This window comes from Aquarana catesbeiana, linkage group LG07 (assembly GCF_042186555.1).
Source record: "Aquarana catesbeiana isolate 2022-GZ linkage group LG07, ASM4218655v1, whole genome shotgun sequence".
NCBI lineage: Eukaryota > Metazoa > Chordata > Amphibia > Anura > Ranidae > Aquarana > Aquarana catesbeiana.
Window position 1 is genome coordinate 79,627,062 of NC_133330.1, and position 12,275 is coordinate 79,639,336.

General features: G+C 41.1%; 1 protein-coding gene across 3 annotated transcripts in view; it reads left to right on the top strand.

The window, feature by feature from the left end:
* Positions 1-9,454: 9,454 nt before the first annotated feature.
* Positions 9,455-12,275, top strand: part of ATG7 (autophagy related 7) — a gene marked incomplete at its 5' end in the record, with an annotated part of 381,295 nt that continues 378,474 nt past the window's right edge. For all 3 annotated transcript variants that reach the window (XM_073592362.1, XM_073592361.1, XM_073592364.1), the window contains 1 exon segment: positions 9,455-9,576. In XM_073592362.1, the coding sequence (XP_073448463.1) occupies positions 9,455-9,576 (122 nt within the window).

Here is a 12,275-nt window from a genome sequence, read left to right on the forward strand (position 1 = left end):
AACTGCTGTCAGTAAAATTGTATGTTGTGGATGCAACAGTAACAGCACATCATTAGTGCATTCCATAAAATAGAAGGCTGTATATGTCAGTGCATAAACTTAAGCAAGTTCACATGGGCATACTAAAGCCTAGTACACACTAGGGTTGAACAAAAAAAAACTGATGGCTCAGATCCGATCCACTGTACTAACAATATGATGTTAGTACAGCTATGTCCCCTGCTGAGCTATTGTGTTCTGACAGGTTGACAGCCCCCCGCTAGAACACTCTGGTCGGCACTCTCAGCCATTGGCTGAGAACGGTGACCAGGAGCTGGTCGGCTGCTGGTTTTCCAGCATGTTTGTTTGACAAAAGCTGGCCGAATTTCTGTCAGACTGGCTGCCATACACACAAGCTGATTGTCAGCTGTTTTTTTTTTTAACCAGCCGATGTCGCCCGGCATTCGGCCCGTGTGTACTAGGCTTAAAGGGTACACCCGTGGAGGGCTGTGTAGGCAGTCACATTGATGTCAGTTGGGACACAGCCGCTGTTCCCAATTGTCACTGTGGGGCTGGAAAGAAGAACAATGCAGGAGACTAGTAGGATCTTCAAGTACATTTTGCTAACAAGAGTACAAAGGAACACGTTAACTAGGCATCATAAAGTACTATATTAAAAATTTTAAATTTTATATTAGAGGTGCACCGAATGGAAATTTTGGTACCGAAAATGCAGGATGCTTGTGCTTGATTGGCCAGCAAACTCATCTGACCTAAACCCAATAGAGAATCTGTAGAGTACTATCAAGAGGAAGATGAGAGACACCAGACCCAACAGTGAAGACCAGCTGAAGGTTGCCATCAAAGCAACTTGGGCTTACATATTACCTTAGCAGTGCCACAGGCTGATCGCTTCTACGCCACACCATGCCACGCCACATTGATTCAGTAATTCATGCAAAAGAAGCCCTGACCAAGTATTGAGTGCATACTATAACATACATAGACATACTTTTTAGTAAGCCAGCATTTCTTTATTAATTTTTTTTTTTTTCATTGGTCCTATGTAATATTCACATTTTCTGAAATACAGTACTAAATTTTGGGTTTGCACTAGCTATCAGCCATAATCATCAAAATAAAATAAGAAATGCTTGAAATATATCACTCTATACACACTATCGCTGTGTGTAATGAATCCATATAAAATATGAGTTTCACTTTTTGAATTAAATTACTTAAATTTATTTTTCTATATTCTAATTTTTTGAGATGCACTTGTATATTTGACTTTGTAATTAAAGTGGAACTTCAGTCATTTTTTCATCTTTCCATCTATTAAATCTTCTGCCCTTGTTGTTTTAACTTTTTTTTTCTGCCAGTAAGTAGTCCACTTCCTGTTTCTTGTCTGGTAAAAAGCCTAGGATTTTGACATCATGCACAGCTCTCTCTCTCACTCTCATGAGAGTTTGCCGGGAAGGGAGGGGGATGAGTCATAAGAGGGCCAATGAGAGCTGCAGAGTTGGAGGTGTGCCTCTGTGTAAATCCAGGAAGTGAACGTGCAGCAGCTCCAGCTGCCCACAGTTAAAATGGATGCAGCCAGACTTAGTGGAGGGAGATTTCTGCAGCATATTTAGCAAGTAAAGAATCACAGTATTTATTAAATAATATGCAAAGTGGTTGCAGGGAAGCTTCAGAATGGTAAAGATATTTTTATTACAAATTATGTGAGCAGACTGCAATTCCTCTTTAATATCATCAATTTAAATGAATATGAATTTATTGTCGGCCATTATTGGCACCTTTTAGTCCAAGAAAAGCTCAAGAAAAATGTATCCCTTTAAATTGTATGTATGTCTTCACATTGGTTCGTTGCGCTTTTGTTGTGGTGTTAAAAATCCTGCTTGCTGCATTTTTGGTCAGTTAAAAAAACACACCCAAAACACACCTCCCCATTTAAAACGCATTGAAAATGCAGCAAGAATGCATCATTCATGTACACTTGTTACGTTTTTAATGTGCTTTTTGAGTCACATGACATATGAAAACAAACCACAAGCACAGTAAAATCGTGGTAAAATTGCTATGCATTCGAGGCAAAATGTTATGCCTTTTCGGTGCCATTATCGCCACCTTTTTCTCTTATTGGCAAAATGCCAATAACACCATTTTTGGGCCGATGTGTTTTGGCGGCCAAAATTTCAGTGCATCTCTAATTTATATACACCTTAATCAGTTTATCTGTGTGTTAATAAAGATGAGCTGCACCTTGTCGAAATGTTGATATATATAAAAGTCAGTGATTCTACATTTCAAGACCTGCGAGGGCCTCCCTCGTGATTTATATGATTGTAGTTCAGCGTGCACCAGGGCTACTGTTACTTCCCTGTTTCGTGTGCGTTGACCACTTTTGGAATTAAAGATTTATGTTTACATCTTGTATGATGAACCTTTTGTCAGCAGCATAGAAAGTAAGGGTAATGTAAGGTCAACAACACTCAAGCATTTAAGATCTATAACGCAGAATGGCGCTAAAGCCAAGCATTTGTTAAATGCACATTTCTTCTTTTTTTTTTTTTTGTACTGCTTTTAGGTTCACATTTTCCACATGATTGATTGTACAAAGTTACCAATATCTAAGCATATACAGCAGTGGTTCTCAACCTTGCTAGTGCCGTGACCCCTTGAGAAAATTTCCCAAGTTGTGGGGACCCCTAACAGTAAAATTATTTTCATAGCATGGGTTGTCAGCACCCAAGGCAAGACAAGTAATTTGCGCCCCTAACCCATGGACATTTAGCGCTCCCTGAGTCCCTTCCACTCGTACAGTATTAAAACCCCTTATGGTACATTTTAGGATGTACCACTCTTTCTCTTTGTTCTTCTTTTATCCCTCCCTATCCTAATTTCTTGTTCCCCCCATCCCTCTCTCTAGCCATCTTTCTTGTTCTTTCTCTTATTCTTTCCTCTCCCTTTTTCTTTGTTCCTCCCTCTCTTTTCCTCTCCCTTCCATGTATTCTCTATTTTTATTCCTTCTCTTACTCCTTGGTGGGGGGGGGGGGGGGGGTAATGGGATGAGTGACAGTGCCACTGCTGGTGGGGGATGGGATCAGTGGCAGTGCTGGGGGGGAGTTCTGCTCAGTCAACTTAGGTGCTCTTGATATCAAGGTCATCTGCTGATCTGAGAACTGTAGTGGGAACTTTTAATGGCAACACCATTATTACAGGTAGTGTTACCGACTTTGTGGTGTCTCGTAGCATTGACACCTATGCTGAAATCGGGAGATAGGGTCCTGCTGGGCGGCCACGAAAAGGCTGGGAGAGCAGCGTGGGCTTCAGGAACAGCCCAGGATCCGGTGACCCCTGGCAAATCGTCATTCGACCCCCAGGTTGAGAACCACTGATATACAGTATTATGTATATTGTACTATTAATGTTAATAGCATTTCTAGGCATGGAGCATACTCACTGGGGGGGAGATTTACTAAAACTGGTGCAACTGTGCATAATAACCAATCAGCTTCTAACTTCAGCTTGTTTAATTAAGCTTTGACAACAAGTACTATAGAAGGGATGGACTGCACCTAAATGAGGAGGGTGCAGATCAGCTGGGAATGAAGATGACCAAAAAATTAGAGGGGTTTTTAAACTAGGTGATGGGGGGGGAGGGTCCAGAGGTAGAGATAGTCAGTGCGGAACATATTCCAGAGGGTAGCATTAATGGTAGGTTGACAAAAGCACATAAACCCAAGGTAAGTATAGTAGCAAGTCCTAATTGCAGTCTCAGAACACCCAATAAGAGGATAATATGCGACCGGTCTAACCATAGTCACCAATGCTAGGAGCCTGGCGAACAAGATGGGTGAACTAGAGATGCTATTGTACGAGGAGGATTTGAATTTTGTGGGAATTTCAGAGACCTGGTTCAACACCTTTCATGATTGGCTGGCAAACATTCCAGGGTATACCCTTTATCGCAAGGATAGAGAGGGTAAAAAGGGGGGGGGGTATGCCTATATATCAAGAATAATGTACAAGTGAATGTGAGAGATGACATCACTAAGGGAGCTAGGGAGGAGGTGGAATCCTTATGGGTAGAGCTCCCAAGGGATGAAGCTAAGGGGAAAATAATACTGGGAGTATGCTATAGGCCCCCTAACCTGAGGGAGGAAGGGGAGACAGATCTCCTATCGCAATTTGGATTAGCAGCAAGGATGGGAAGTGTTATCATAATGGGGGATTTTAACTAACCAGACATAGACTGGGTGGAGGGAACCGCGCATTCATCTAAGGCTCGCTAGTTCCTAAATGTCTTGCAGGACAATTTTATGGGTCAGATGGTAGACGCACCAACTAGAAATAAAGCGTTACTGGATCTACTGATTACCAACAATACAGACCTGATCACGGATGTGGAAATACGGGGCAATTTAGAAAACAGAGATCACAGGTCAATTGGCTTCAGTATTAATCACACAAATAGGAAACATAAGGGGAATACAAAGACACTGAATTTCAAAAGCGCCAACTTCCCTAAACTACGAACCTTGTTAAAAGGCATGAATTGGGATAAAATCTTAAGAACAAAGAACACGGAGGAGAGATGGGTTTGCTTTAAGAGCATATTAAATAAGGGCATTAGTCAGTGCATCCCATTGGGTAATAATTTTAAAAAACAAGAAATGTAAGGGTGCAATAAGGACGGCTAAGATAGAACATGAAAACACATAGCAGGGGAGAGCAAAAAAAAATCCCAAGAAACTCTTTAAGTATGTAAACAGTGAAAAAGGGAGGACAGACCATATTGGCCCCATAAAGAATGAGGAAGGACATCTGGTTACAAAGGATGGGGAGATGGCGAAGGTATTGAATTTATCCTTCTCCTCAGTCTTCACAAGGGAATCGGGGGGCTTCAGTAACCAAACCTGCAGTGTTTATCCTCATGACACATCACAGGAAGCACCTCCATGGTTAACAGGACAGAATTAAAATTAGACTTGGGAAACTTAACATTAATAAATCACCAGGACCAGATGGTTTGTACCCGATAGTACTTAGGGAACTCAGTCGCGTAATTACCAATTGTTCCTAATTTTTACTGACAGTCTACTGACTGGAATGGTACCAGCTGATTGGAGAAAAGCCAATTTAGCACCAATATTTAAAAAGGGCCCAAAATACATCCCTGGGAATTACAGACCAGTTAGCCTAACATCAATAGTATGTAAATTCTTGGAGGGAATCATAAGAGACTATATACAAGATTTTAGTAATGAGAACGGTATCATTAGCAGTAATCAACATGGATTCATGAAGAATCGTTCTTGCCAAACCAATCTACTAACCTTCTATGAGGAGGCGAGTTGCCATCTAGATAAAGGAAGGCCTGTAGACGTGGTGTATCTGGATTTGCAAAAGCATTTGACACAGTTCCCCATAAAAATTTACTGTACAAAATAAGGTCCGTTGGCATGGACCATAGGGTGAGTACATGGATTGAAATCTGGCGACAAGGGCAAGTTCAGAGGGTGGTGATAAATTGGGAGTACTCGGAATGGTCAGGGGTGGGTAGTGAAGTCCCCCAGGGTTCTGTGCTGGGATTAATCCTATTTAATTTGTTCATAAACGACCTGGAGGATGGGGTAAACAGTTCAATCTCTGTATTTGTGGACGATACTAAGCTAAGCAGGGCAATAAGTTCTCCAGGATGTGGAAACCTTGCAAAAAGATCTGAACAAATTAATGGGGTGGGCAACTACATGGCAAATGAGGTTCAATGTAAAAAAATGTAAAATAATGCATTTGGGTGGCAAAAATATGAATGCAATCGATACATGGGGGGGGGGGGGGGACGACTTCTGAGGGAATCTAGGATGAAAAAGGACCTGGGGGTCCTAGTAGATGATAGGCTCAGCAATGGCATGCAATTCCAACTGCTGCTAACAAAGCAAACAGAATATTGGCATGCATTAAAAAGGGGATCAACTCCAGAGATAAAACGATAATTCTCCTGCTCTACAAGACTCTGGTCCGTCCACACCTAGAGTATGCTGTCCAGTTCTGGGCACCAGTCCTCAGGAAGGATGTACTGGAACTGGAGCGAGTACAAAGAAGGGCAACAAAGCTAATAAAGGGTCTGGAGGATATTAGTTATGAGGAAAGGTTGCGAGCACTGAACTTATTCTCGCTGGAGAAGAGACGCTTGAGGGGATATGCTTTCAATATTCAAATACCTCACTGGTGACCCCACAATAGGGATAAAACTTTTTCGCAGAAGGGAGTTTAGCAAGACTCGTGGCCACTCATTAAAATTAGAAGAAAAGAGGTTTAACCTTAAACTAGGTAGAAGGTTCTTTACTGTAAGAGCGGCAAGGATATGGAATTCCCTTCCACAGGCGGTGGTCTCAGCGGGGGGCATTGATAGTTTCAAGAAACTATTAGATAAGCACCTGAATGACCGCAACATACAGGGTTATACAATGTAATACTGACATATAATCACACACATAGGTTGGACTTGTGTCTTTTTTCAACCTCACCTACTATGTAACTATACATGGTATAGCAGGCGCATATCAGGAATATGATATGTTGGGTTTACATACTCTTTAAAGAGGAGGTCTGCCCACCCCTGCAAAAATTAAAAGCCAGCAGCTACACATACTACAGCTGCTGACTTTTATTAATAGGAAACTTGACTGTCCTGGAGTCGAGTGATGTCGGCACCGTAGCTGATGTTTCCATCAGGTGTTGGGTGCTGCCGCCGCCATTGCGGGTGTGGGAACCCAGCTGTGTAGCATTAAGGCTTCATGCCGGGTCCATACTGCGCATGCGCAAGGCACCGCTGTGCTTTCCTACTGACCTGGCGGCGGGGGAAGGAGGGAGCTGAGCTGTGATGTAATTTGCCTCGACCCGGGCTCCCGGAAGTGGGAACAGGTAGTATCCGCCTCCCCCCTCCCCTCGAAAGGTGGCCAAATGTGGCACTGGAGGGGGGGAGACAAATGAGCGGAAGTTCCACTCTTGGGTGGTACTCCACTTTAACTGTATCTGTGTTTCACCCATGTGTTACCCAAGAAACCACTTACCATAGAATTACTCTCCCAACAGAACTTTTTCATTACAGCAAACCTTTAACTGCAAAGTGAGTGCCCTAAGCTGACATATCCCACCTTAAAGGGTAAGTTCACCTTTACAGAAAAAAATCTGTAAGGTGAACTTGGACCCCCCCCCCTGTCCCATCTCCCCTCGCTTTACCGGAGTACTGCGATCCCCTGCTGTCAGACATCAGGACACTGCTTCACTGGTCTGAAGATTTGAAATCCTCTTGGATTTCTCTCCTCCAGCACTGACAGGACAGGCTATATGGAGTCTGATTGGTCAGTGCCGTCCATGTGACAGTGCTGACCAATTAGAGTGCCTCCTATCCGTACACGCTGAGAGGTACAGATAGGTGATTAAGCCACAGGGATTACATATCCCCGGACCCGTGAAGCGGAGTCCTGGTGTCTGACAGCAGGGGATCACGGGACTCCGGTACAACGGGACCAGGGGGGATGGGGAGGAGGTTCAAAGTAATTTAATCTTACAGATTTTCTGTAAAGGTGAACTTACACTTTATTGTTGCCTACCTACATCTTTAATGCACTGCTGGACCCCACTAAAGAAAAACTCAAACTTCCAGATCTGAGACCTGCTTAGTTCCTTCCCATTTCCCATAATGCAGCTTCTGATGCTTAAAGATTTTATTGCCAGGCCTGAGTGTTGTCAAGTGAAGGGACTTGCTTTGCTTTATGCGAATGTTTAGAAAATCATCATTTGTATAGATCTTTGGGAGTCATAAGCAGCTCATTTGGGAGGCTTAAAGAATAAAAATTGGACTTGACCAGCTGTGGTCTGTTTTATAGCATTGGCATTACTTCAGGTTGTCTGCCAACATTATGTATTTCCCCTTAACATCATTTAATTCTTTGTTGATTTCACAAGAGAAAAGGTTTGATTATTGCTATTTACATTTTATTAAATATTTTTACATCAGATGTCTTACCAAGACTGGATATGTGTTTGTGTTATGTTCTTTTTCTACTGAAATAGAGCTCTCTAGGTTTTTTGTTCTATTCCATAAACAATTGAAGAAGCACAGTGCTAAGTGCAGCAATTGATAGTAACCAATCAGAATTCACGTTACTGAAGCTACTGTATATTTGTACACAATAGATTCCAAATTGATGCTGTGAGTGCTAAAATCTTTACTTAGTACTGTGCCCTTTGCACTTCTGAACAGGTTCTCTTGTTAAGTTGTTATGAACTTTTGTTTCAAATGGTAACAATTTTCTCATTATGTATTGTTTTACCTTGATCAACCAATTATTTAACAGTGATTTTCTTGTCCTACTGCTTTAGATGGCATGATTGAAGTCATCTAACCAGTGTTCTTCATCTCTAATTAATTGTTTTGGGTGTATTTAGCCCTTAGTATCTCAGAAACAGGTCAAAGGAAGCTGCTCTTTAAAGGATAATTCCACATTTTGCAAAACATTAATAAATGCACATATTTTTCCGAAAACCGTTCATTTATTTATTTAGCATTTAAGCCTGCACAGCATTAAAACTGCGGTCAGTGGATTGTGGGTGCAATGTCCTGGCTCCTGCAGATTCTTCCCCAAGCACCTGGTTCATACAGTGGTACTGACCTTCAGCTATGGATCTAAAGAAGGTATCTGTGGACTACAAACGCAATAATGTCACTACACTTGTGCTCCATTGAGCTCCATTGCTATGGTGGCGGATGGGTCTTTTGGGGGTTTTTTCAGTTACAGATTTCTGTGAATGAATGACACAGCTGTGCATAGCTATTTCATAGGAGCCAGCAAGAAGAACTTCACAATCCTGTGTTGGGTGGGGGTTGTTGTGCACGCTCACTATGTTTCATGTTACACCCTAAATATGGGTATGACATAAAACATGATCTGAATGGTTGAGTTTGTTTTTAAAGTAAAGAATTACAGTCTGATAAGTCATCTTTAAATGACCCATCCAGATGCTTTTTATGGAGACTGTGCAGTGGGTTTTCATGTGAAGTACGACATCGTTTTATCTCTCAGAAGTTTGGGCTATTTTTCATTCGTTATGTGCCACTGTCATCTGGAACACAAATTATTCTATCATTTATGTATCACTAACACTTCGCAATATAATATTCACTCTCAGGCATGTGCTAAAAAATAAATAACACCTTTTTAATCATCTCAGAGTTTCATTCAAGTCTCTGCAACCATCAAATGAATAGAGATGATTAAGCACCTGTCTCAGTACTGTATTACTTTTCTCGATCTAATTAAAGTAAAAAAAAAAAAATAGTTTTTGTTTAAAAAAATCTCAAGCTATTAAGACTATCAGAATGTATTTAAATAACGCTGCAATTTATTATCTATCCTGCTGGCTCTAATTTTCATTTTTTTTTTTTTTACATTTCCAGGGGCAGCCACCTACAGTCCATTGAAGTCATCTGCCTCCGAGACCGGACTTTGCAAGGGGAGAGGGATATAAAGCATAGTATCAGCTTTGAAATTAAACTGCCCCGAGTGACACAGAATGAAGGTAAACTTATTTCATCCAAGACATTTTAATTAAAATTATCATCCTGCTAGAGAAGAATGTAAGCTCACCTTGTGAATATGTATCACTTAAAGGATGCCTTTTATCAAAATTATAAGCGATCCTCATGCATGGTGGCAACTAGTTATAAAAGGTGTAGAGAATCTTGGTTATATGGAGAAACTGACTGAGCTATCTTTGTTCTCTATTTAAAAAAAAAAAAAAAAGGCATTTAAACCTTTTACGAACCTGGGCATTTCAATTTACTGATGAAAAATTGAGAATTCCGAGGTTACCTTCAGCGTAAACCACACATCGCAGTCATCAGTAGATCAAGACATATGAGCTGATGAATTTATGTGGAAGCCTTGGTTTTCCCTGTAAGTGTCGATCTTTCCTCAACCTCCTATAGAGCCTAATATTGCACAGTAAGGATGGGCTCGGCATGTTCGCACACTCCACGTGCAGAGCCCACCAGGAAGTCAGCACGGCATTGTGCTAATCACAGGCAGTGAGACATTTTCCCCATGTGCGGCTGCAGAGATCGGTCAAATGTCTCACTGCCTGTAATTAGCGCAGCGCTGTGCCGACTTCCTGGCGGGCTCTGCACGTGGAGTGTGCGAACACGCCTGAGCCCATGCTTATTGCACGGTGAAGATACCAGTCACGTTAAGGGATTAAAGAACTGAGAAAGAGGGCTACATTGTGTAGCGGCACCGGTGGGTGGTACAATGTGTGTTTTTACAGTGTATCACACTGTTTACTGTATTTATTTTTGTCTGTCACAATATGACATTTTTACACTGCAGCACGTTGCAGTGAGATGTATAAACATGCAGCATGTCTCAATGTAGCATCAAGGTAAGAGCAGGGCTCATCGAAGATAGCTGTTTTCTATGTGCCCTTGTATTGATCTCTTCAGATCAGTGCAGCTCAACAGAGATCGAGTGAACACGCCCAGAGGGTTGGGAGTAGGCAGGGCTTAGCTAAATGTTTTCATATAAAGCCTTGCATATAACTTCATCTGCCTGTACTTCTGAATTTGCTGATCATTTTGAAATTACATATTTACTGACAGAGTAACCTCTGTTAATGCATTTTTCCTTAGATTTTCAATTTGCTTTGCCTGGGCTTTTGCTATTTCTTTAAAGATTACATTTTGGTGTATTGTATTTTATTTTATTTTTTTTAAGCAAGGTAGTAATAGAAAAGCATATGCACATGCCCGGCGATCCAGCAGTGTTCCCTAGGACTCTGCCACTTTACCCCAGCACGCCCGGTTTCGCTCTGCTTTCTTCTTCTGATATCACCAGAGGGTACTGGCTGTTGCCGTGTGTTGCAGCAGCGCCATGATGACACGCAAGCTTCATCAGGAGGGTGACTGCAAAAACCATGAGTAGACATCCAGCCCCCCTGATAACACTGCTTGTCTGTCGTAGATTACCCCGTGGACCTCTGGAAGTCATGACATGGGTATACCAGAAGGCTGTGGGCATTGTACATATTGTTCTGACCTAGGCCAGAAATAAGGTAGTGCAGGGAGGGATAACTCTAAAAATGTATTTTTCCCCTTTAAAAAAATGTAAAATTATCCAATTTTGTTAGGAGATTGATCTAAAGTTGATGGAATGTAAAGTTCAATTTTAAGGACACATTTGTATCCATTATTGTACCTACACATCTTTTTTAATATAATTAAATAATTTTTACATTTCCATTACATTCACTCTTTTTATATTTAGGAATAGATCAGCAAATATGATTAGCAAAATGATTGACATACGCTCAGTTAACCATATAGAGGGTCTGTTGGCTCCAATCCGATCAAGAGTGGTGTGCACTGAGAGAGGAGTATGTGCATTGATAGGAAGAGAAACAATAAACCAATACCATTGACATGTAAAAACCATTGACTCCCCTCCTCAGCCAATGAGGAGGGGAGTCCCGGGCAGCTTAGACACTCCTGCAACATTTATGGCTAAAGTTGGGCTCAGGTAAGTATTAAAGGGGCTGCTGCACACAGAAGGTTTTTTTATCTTAACGCATTAAGATTAAAAAAAAACTTCTGCCTTTACAATCCGTTTAAGTAAATTTATTAAGCAAATATGGCCACCTTATACACAAATAGAATGACAGACTCTAAAAAACAGACTCTAAAAGACAGACTCTAAGAAACAGATAAAACTACTGAAATTATTCTTATTACATATACTGTACATTTAACAACAATATAGCAATGAATTTTCTTTCCTTTAAGGGAGACTAGAATAACAGATAAATACAGATAATTACTTATTGTGGACAGATATAACCCATTAGGAAATAGGCCCATGCATACTGATTTGTTTCCAAATGGATTTCTTGGATTCAAGCAAGTCAGTAAGCGGCAGATGCTATGTAGCAAATACTGCAAATGTAATAAAGTCAGACATTTTACTTTGAGTTCCATGTAACCTGCAGCAAGATTTCACTAAACTTACGTGTCCAATGGGTGGATCTGCTTTTTAAAGCCTTTCCTGTGTAAATTTCTTTTTAGCTGCTTAAAGTGTCACCAGAAAGATTCAGACTTTGAGGTAGGATTGATTAGTGGCTGTGACAAACCTCTTACCACAGACACTTTGATACATCATGTTTAGAGAATAACGCTTCTGTACTGCAAATAGGGTAGCAAAGTGGGTTCCCAGATTAATGAAAAAAAAGGT